The sequence below is a fragment of the Panthera tigris genome, chromosome E1 (genome assembly GCF_018350195.1).
Source record: "Panthera tigris isolate Pti1 chromosome E1, P.tigris_Pti1_mat1.1, whole genome shotgun sequence".
Taxonomy (NCBI): domain Eukaryota; kingdom Metazoa; phylum Chordata; class Mammalia; order Carnivora; family Felidae; genus Panthera; species Panthera tigris.
The window spans coordinates 15050532-15059134 of NC_056673.1; the positions used below are offsets into that span (position 1 = coordinate 15050532).

Here is an 8603-nt window from a genome sequence, read left to right on the forward strand (position 1 = left end):
CCAGCCTGCCTGTGACGAGGCCCCGGCTGCACGTGACTGAGGCCACAGCAGACCGGAAACCATCAACAGATGCCCGTGCTGGGCCTCACCCGCCTGCACTCCCAGAAGCCTGACTCAAGCTGGGCGTCCCCTGGATGCTCTAAGAGTCTGGTCTTGGTGGGAAATGGCATGTGTGTGCTGGGCCCAGAGCTGGCCTGCTACCACGCCCCATCTCCCCATAATAACCATTGAGATCTTTGCCGCTAACCTCTCTCCTTTCTGCTTTTTTACTTTTGCTTTCCTGATGCAGTGATGGCTACCGGTAAGCCAGGGGGATTTTCCAAGAACACTGCAACATCCCCTCCAGCCAGTCTCTGACCAAGAAACATCCTTCTTGGCCAGAACTGTGGGTGGGGGAGGGGCAGTCAACCCTCAGCTTCTATTTGCCCGAAAAAAAATCTCATCATAATTTTAAGGCTCTTTGAAGACTGGAGCCCTTACGTCAGAGCCCCTGTGAGTGGTGCCTTCCTGGTATATTTCTAGAGGCAGAAAACTAATGACTAGTCGTACACAAAGCCTCAGTCCCAGGCATTGGTAATTTTGTGGTTCCCGAGTCATAGACGCTTCCTGGAGCTTCTGGGGGATGTCATTGTGACATACTGGATTTCATTAGCTGTTTCTTGGAAATAAGCAGATGATTTGGAGAAGAGAATAGGGTGCCTGCCCCTTGCTCCACCTTTGATTTTGGAGTTCAAAGTCTCTGGGCTCCCCTCAAGGCCCACGGTGAGGGGTGGTGGGGGGGTGGTCTGTCGAAGACCCCGGAAGGGCCTATGGGGTCTCAGGCTCTCCCAGCACCTGCCTCAGGCTTCTGCTAGGGGCCCCCCACGACGCAGCCCATTTTCCTCCCCAGTTGGCCTCTACACCTCCATCTTCGGTGTGCTCCAGCTGCTTTGCCTGCTGACAGCCCCTGTCATTGGCTACATCATGGACTGGAGGCTGAAGGAGTGTGAAGACGCCTCTGAGGAACCTGAGGAGAAAGACGCCAACCAGTGCGTAGACAGGGCCTGTCCCCTAGCTCCTGGCCCCAGAGTCAGCTGCTAGGCAGGAACCGGGTGGGTGGCCTAGGTTTTGAAGTCAGCAGGAGACGCAAGAGGGGGTCGTGCCCAAAGCTATTCGTAAGGGCTTTCCGACACTCTCTCACTTAGCTCAGCACAGATTTGAGTGTATCACTTCGTTATGGAGATCCTTTGGTACCCGAAAGTTTGGAAAAGCACTGGGCCTGATGGAAGAACGGGAGAAACCGGAGGAAGGTCTGTGTGCAGACACTGGGTGTCCAAGGACCCACTCAGGAATAGCACGGTGGTAAACCGTGGTAGAGTCCTGCTTGCCTGCGAGGCTCACTCCACTCGGTGGGAGTAGTAGGCTGCTATAACCGCAGAACTGCTAGATCTGTTCATAATTGTCAGCATGAAACAAGGTACTGGAGCCCCGCGTTCGTAAAGGTTGGGCTCCAAGATCAGAGGGTGAGTTAAATGCTGTCTTCATGACTCCACCTTAATATAATAAGCCACTGTTTATTGCTCTGGGCCCCATGCCAAACACTTGATGCACAGTATCTCAGTCAAGCCTCCGGCACCGGGATGAGGCGCGTACTAGTGTTGAACCCACTTTTCAAATGCGGGAACTGAAGTTAGGACTTTGAGTAGCTCGCCTGGGGGGTCACATAGTGAGGAAGTGGTGGGTCTGGGACTCCCCGGGTCTCCAGCACTTGGCATTCATTGTTGCATGGCCTACAGTTGTCCGTGGGTTACCTGTGTGGGCAGTGGGACTGGGATCCCTAATAGTGAATCCACAAGGAAATAACTACAGAGAATGCTCCGTTATCTAGGTCAGGTCCTAAAGCCATCTGGTTCCATCTACTGCATATTTGTTTCTCCTTCACCCCTTCCTGCCCCCAAAGGGGAAATCCACTCCCTCCCTCGTTTGACTTGTTATCTGGCTTATCATCAGCTCCCTGCGGGATCTGGGTGAAGTTGGAGTCCACGGTGAAGCGGGGCTTCACCACATCCTGACTTGGGTGTGCTCTGCTGCTTGCCTCCCCGTCAGTCTTCACTGAGGCAGCGCAGTGTGTTAATGACCTTGCATCCAACCTCTCCACTGCGGTTCACACCCAGCACTCAGTCCAGAGGGCGCAATGGGGGCATCCCTAGGGGTGGTCTCGCCCTGACAGTCCCTCAGATGTGCTCGGGTGGTCTCCGAGTCTCGCATCGTCTGCAAGCTGTGACTTCCTGGGAGAGCCCATCCTCCTTCAGGGAGCTCCCAGCTCCGCTGTGTGCTCTGTCTCCACAGGGGCGAGAAGAAGAAGAAGCGAGACCGGCAGATCCAGAAAGTCACCAATGCCATGCGGGCCTTCGCCTTCACAAATGTGCTGCTTGTGGGCTTTGGGGTGACCTGTCTCATTCCCAACCTGCCTCTGCAGGTGGGTACGGGGAGAAGAAGAGGTCGGGTGGGATGTGGGACAGTGAGACTAGAAGGGACGCGATGTGTCATGGAAGCCATCAACAAAGACCATGGTGACTTTTCATTCATTTATTGCAACCAACAATCAACCAGCCCACTGTTATTTACCAAGGGCTTCTTACTTGCCAGGTTCTGTGCTTAATGCAGGGGGTGAGCTCTAAATGAAACTGGGATTGCCTTTCACAGAAAACTCTTCTCTATGAAGGCATATCCTTCTTCATGGCCTTTTGAGCATCTTGCATGCCGTGAATATCACCACCATACCGTCCCCCAGAACTATGTGGGGTAGTTGTATGGCTCCTTGTTTTGCTTTTGCTCACACAGTTGAAACCTGAGGTCCAAAGAGGTCTGGCTAATCTGTGGCATTGATGGGACCATCTACTCTGGTACAAGAATGCCTACAGGGTATCTGTGTTGTAGAGAGTTGGGAAAGACTGTGATGATCACTGGGCATCAGGGTTCAAAAGTTTAATTCCTTTTCACAAGATTTCTGATGCTTTTAAAAGCTGGCTTTTGGCAGACATTGCAAGCAAAGTAGATTTTGTCACCTGCCCGGCTCTACCCTTACGTCCATGAAAGTGTTCTAGTGCCAATCTCCAAGTTTGTTTATTTTTATTATGACGATTTTTTAAATCCCCAAGTTTATGAACTTTGAAGGGACCTGAATAATGGCATTGCTTCCACATGGATTAGCTCAAGTCCAGATAGTATCTTGGGCCAGGTCCAGAAGGAAAGCCAGAGTCTCTCTCTCTCTCTCTCTCTCTCTCTCTCTCTCTCTCTCTCTTTTTGCAATTGGCCATGTGTTGAAGTACATTGAACACCCAGCTGTGCACCACCCATGGGTACTATCATGTGCATGTGCCGACATTCTGTGTGAGACCAGAGTAAACCACTGGAGGCTTGTTCCAGTTCCCAGTGAGAGTGTCTTTGTATTCCTGATGCCCTCCCAGCTTCCTGGTGGCTGTCCCCTCTTACAAGGCTGGTCGATAGATCCTTGCCTTGACCACCTTGTCTAATGAAGGGGCAATGCTCACTAGGGACAGTCTTCTGCTTTTTGTTTTATTTAGTTCTTGTTGGAAGAAAAGTTATGAAAAGGCAACAAGATACTTGAAGTGGAAAGGGGGAACCTGCACAAGGATGTGTGAGCAAGCATAGTTGGGCACAGCCCTCTTGCAACACTGCAGAGAGCAGCCCCTGCCCCCTTTGCCGCCCACATTCCTGGGAACAGGTCCTGGCTGCTAAGCAGGATGGCAGGGCCGTGTGCAAAGGGCGAATAAAGGGTCCCAGCGGCTGTGGCAAAATGGACAGAGCTCTCTTGCTCCTCAGGAATTATCTACAAATGCTTCTTGGCGCTTGCCAAGCCGGCCAGCAGTGGCCTTTTTAAGAAGCTGAACTTTCGGGTAGGGAGAAGGAAAGCTATCAGCCGTTAGGACCTGAGTGACCAGACACAGAGACCTCTGGGCACCATCCTCAGGTCAGCAAAGGCAGGAGATCAAATCATGATTAATGACCTCCTATTTAGTGCTGTGTCAGTACATCTATAACTGCTGACTCTGGGTGGAGGCAGGAGGAGCCCTGACTCAGTGTTTGCCAATTTCCTTGGTGTAAATGCTTTCACCATGGCTGATTTCAAGCGACATGACGTCCCCAAATGTGCAGTTGGAAAGAGATTCACAATGACACCCCATCATACGGTACTCCCGCCGTACTAGACTATAAATGTAGAAACCCCCAGAGCACAGATAATAGCAAAATAATTAAGAAATGGTGAATTCTGAGTATCCGTTACCTCTGTTTTTATATAATTTGTTTAATTCTAAGTCTTTATGAATTTAATTTTTAGTAGTGACTGTCTCATAGCTGGCTCACAAAATCCCTGACAACTCGGGCATTGGCCCGTGGAGAGCTGGTGTGAGCCAACACCAGTTGCCAGTGCTGCCATTGCTCAGGACCCCAAGGACTGTGGGGACCCTCACGTTTCTCTGCTCACACTCTGCTCTCCCTCTCTCAGATCCTCTCCTTTATCCTGCACACGATTGTGCGAGGATTCATCCACTCTGCCGTCGGGGGCCTGTATGCCGCCGTGTAAGTGCTGGTTGCCGGGGGTGGCCTGGGCCGACAGTAAGGGAATGACCTGAGGGAGGTTCGTGGGGGGACCGAGGTCCTGGAGGGGGCCAGCCTGCCATCTGGGCTCATCTTCTTGTGCCAGGGGATGGGTACCGGGGCTTCTGTTGGGTGTGTCAAGGGAAGGTCACACCTGGCGGGAGGTGGGTCAGCGGGCCGACAGTTGGGTGCCCACAAGCCTTGGCATCTAACACGAAGTCAGTTCCCCCGCCAGGGTCAGTGCTCCCGTGTAGCTCGTTATGCCTCGGGGATGGCTGCTCAGCTGAGCCCCGGGACTGCCCCTGGTTGCTCACGGGAAGGACAGGGGAGGGCTCTGGCTGCCCAGAACTAGAGGGCCTTCCACAGGGGCAATGACATGGAAAACTGAGCCCATAATGTGTCAGACTGTTCTCACCCAGAGTCTCAAAGGGCCTGGTTCTGCTCCTGGCCTTTTTGGGCTTTGGCTAAAATGAAACCTGCCTCCTTTTCCAAGAGGCCACACATCCAGAAGGAACCACAGTTGTTTTTCCCCCATGGGCTGGGGCTTGGCTCGAAAATGGACTCCATGGGGGTGCCTGGCTGGCTCAGTCAGTAGAGGATGTGACTCTTGGTCTTGAGGTTCTGAGTTTGAGCCCCATATTGGGTGTAGAGATTAATTAAAAATAAAATCTTTAAAAAAAAAAAAAAAAAAAAAAGGAACTCAAACACCATCTCCTGTGTGTCTCTGACCAAAGACTAGCCTGTTCCTCGCTGGGAGCCCTTTCTCACCTCCGGGGCCACAAAGCTTGACATTTCGCTGAGATTTTCTCTCCCCTCCCATCGCATCCCACGGGGGTCATTCCAGGTCTGCCTGTCGTCCCCCACTCCACCCGATGCCAGGAGGAAGTTGCTGCTGCCCTGGCAGAGCCTGAGAGTCCACCAAGAGTGTGATGCCGAGTTTCCGTGATTACACAATGCTCCTCTGGATGAGGGCGTAGCGGAGCCAGGGCCAGCCTCCAACCTGCTCCCTGGGCCTGTTTGCCAAGCTGCAGAGTCCTGCTGGCACCACTTTCCACTCAGCTCGTCCAGACACCCATGGACCTGGGGCACGCTTGGGTGGAGTGGGGTCCTCCCCAGAATCAGGGGTCACACGCTGGTCTGAAAGAGAAATTCACAGTCACAGGACTGCTTGGCAGAAACTAATCCGAGGCAGGCACACCTGGGGCCGAGTTGAGGCAGAGGAGCATTGGGAAAGCCTGAGAATGGCACCTGTGGTGACAGGTCCCCTGTCTTCCCGGCAGGTACCCCTCCACCCAGTTTGGCAGCCTCACAGGACTGCAGTCGCTGGTCAGTGCACTCTTCGCTCTCCTGCAGCAGCCCCTGTTTCTGGCCATGATGGGTCCCCTCCAAGGAGACCCTCTATGGGTAAGAAGGGTGTGGGGCAGTGGGGTATGGGCATCTGCCCACTCAGAGCTGGGAGGCATTGCTCAGGAGCTTCCAGGGGCCCAAGGAGAGGCAGTTTGGAACTTCGGTTAGGATGAACTCAGGGTCCCTCTGTGAGCGGTGGCTGTGTAGGAGAAGAAGAGTATCCTTTCTGGACCTGATTTTGGGGTAGCCCTCCTGCTGAGGGTTGGCATTTTTAACCAGGTACTGTGAGCGTGCCCCACTCCTGGCCCCACCCCTGGATATTCACAACTGGAGGTCAGAGGCGGAGGGCCCAGGCCCCGAGGGCTTCTCAGCTGGGAATCCTGATACTGGAATGTGGAGCCACGGGCCCTGGGCCCTTCGTCCAGTTTCAGCTTTTCCTTTCCCCTCCTGTGACCTCCCCTCGTCCAAACCTGAGTTGGGGAAAGACCACAGCTCCTGCCCGACCCCCTGCCTCATGTGACGGCAGCTCTCATTTCTGCTTCTCCAGGTGAATGTGGGGCTGCTTGCCCTGAGCATGCTGGGGTTCTGCCTCCCCCTCTACCTCGTCTGCTACCGGCGCCAGCTGGAGAGGCAGCTACAGCAGAAGAGGGAGGATGACAAGCTTTTCCTCAAGCTGAACGGCTCCTCCAACCCAGAGGCTTTCGTGTAGCGCTCGCCGCCTCGGAACTGTGGCCTCCTGCCCTTGCTTCAGTGACTCACCGGTGTCCTTCTCCCCATCCCAGAGGACCTCCGTGCACCCTCAGGATCCTCTCCTTCACCATTTTGGAGTCCACGCTCCCTCCCAGGGCCCTGGTCCTGCCTTGGAGCTCTGCAGCGGAAGGACGGACGGGAGAGGGCCCGGATGTGCGATGTTCCTACTGCTGGAAGCAAGGGCTGGCCTGGGCTTTGCTCTGCCACTGTCGAGGGGCCCCGGGGCCTTGAGGCACAATGGTGCCTGCAGGAGGAGCAAGGAGGACCTCCAGCAGGCAGGCTCTCTCTCCCTTAAGTGTCTGGATTCTGCCTCTTGCCAAAGCAGAGGGGTCTGCCACCTACTGCCTGCCACCTGCCCCTCAGCTGCATGCCCACTGGCCACACCTGCCCAAGGACAAAGGCTTGCACTGTCTGCGCGCCCTCGCCTGGCCCCTCAACCTCCTCCCCTGGCCAGTCTGAGGCTGCCTGAGGAAGGAAGGACCCGCTTCCTGTTGTTGGTGCTAACTCCTTTGTAATTCCAGCCCCCTGTGGCCTGTCCGTGACCTGTCCTCCTGTTATAGGCCTGTGGAGAAGCCCCCCCCTGGCTTAAAGCCTGGGGAGGGGTCGGAGGGCTGGATAGTCATGCACGGCTAGGAGCCAAGGACAAGGCTACTTAGCAGTCCCTCACCTCCTCCCTCGGGGCAGGGAGCAAGTTTCCACTGCCACCCTTCATCCAGTCTGTGACCCGAAGGGAATTAAAACAGCACCAACAGGGCACCCCCTACACACACAGCTGTTTTTATGGGGGTGGAAGCCAGGCTGCTGCTGACAGATGAGGAGGTCCAGGCCTGGCTAGGGAGATGGACGGTGAGGGGCCTAAGTGTGTGTGTGTGTGTGTGTGTGTGTGTGTACATGTGTAAGTGGGATGTGTGACCATGTGATACGTGTGAGGGATGTGTGTGGTGGGGTGATGGTAAGGTGTGGGCTCTGGGTGTCTGCCCTCATCTTCCCGGGGCCACCCAGGAGCCAGCCAGGCCTGCCACAGGCCCAGGGTCCCAGAGGCAGCCTCACTCTGGGCCTGGAGCTGGTCTGAGGCCGTGGGGCCACAGCGCCCCCTGCCGGCAGACTCCTCCAGGGCCCTGGAGCTGTTTACGGGAAGAGGCCGCCCTTCCTCTGCCAGGCGGGCCTGGCTTTCCAGCCCCCCACCTGACTGCCTCCAGAAATGTGTCTGAGACTTCCTGGGAGTGCTCAGCAGGGTGGGTTGATTTTTAGGTTTCTACTTTTGGGTTTTTTCTTTTAAGTTTTATCAGACTCCTTTTTATAAAGCAATAAATCCATTTTCCTCCTGGTAAGGGACGCCCCTGCTAAGCATTTCGGTTAATGGCTACACGTGCCTGTTTTGAGCTTGAGGAGAAAAGGCAAGACAAGATTTCTCGCCACTGAGCAGCCCCAGTCCTACCCAGCCAGCCGCTCCCCATCTCTCTGGGTGATTGCCATCTTAGAAGCTACAGTGGGGCCAGGAAGAGACCTTACTCCCCACCCCACCCCCAAACTGCGCTTGTACAGACATCTTAGAAGTGTGGGCCAGACTGCCTCTGCTGTTTATCCCAGCCAAACAGCGAGTCTTGATCCCTTCCATCCCCGACTCAGATTTCTTATTCCTGGATCCGCTGCCCTGAGGGTTCCTCCTGAGCTCAGGACACAAGGTGACCCAGGAGAACCTCAGGCTCAAAGAGACAGAAGCAGAAAGTGGTGAGGGAAACTGGTGGGGAACAGTAAAGGACAGACCCAGGCCCAAATTCGAGTCCTGCATTAACGGTCGAGCACCTTGAACACACCTAATTTTCCTAGATTCCAGTCCACTCAAACATTAAAAAACAAGATATTTGTTTGAAACAATTATTTTTACTGTTCTTAAAGTTTAT

General features: G+C 54.5%; 1 protein-coding gene across 9 annotated transcripts in view; it reads left to right on the forward strand.

Moving 5' to 3' along the window:
• Positions 1-8603, forward strand: part of SLC43A2 (solute carrier family 43 member 2) — a 40029-nt gene extending 31426 nt beyond the window's left edge. For 8 of the 9 annotated variants that reach the window (XM_042965673.1, XM_042965672.1, XM_007076113.3 and 5 more), the window contains 5 exons: positions 890-1028; positions 2329-2458; positions 4511-4584; positions 5883-6006; positions 6497-8603. In XM_042965673.1, coding sequence (XP_042821607.1) covers positions 890-1028; positions 2329-2458; positions 4511-4584; positions 5883-6006; positions 6497-6658 — 629 coding nt within the window. In that variant the 3' untranslated portion in view covers positions 6659-8603. The remainder of the gene's footprint in view (positions 1-889; positions 1029-2328; positions 2459-4510; positions 4585-5882; positions 6007-6496) is intronic. The other variant, XM_042965668.1, reaches the window with a different exon arrangement.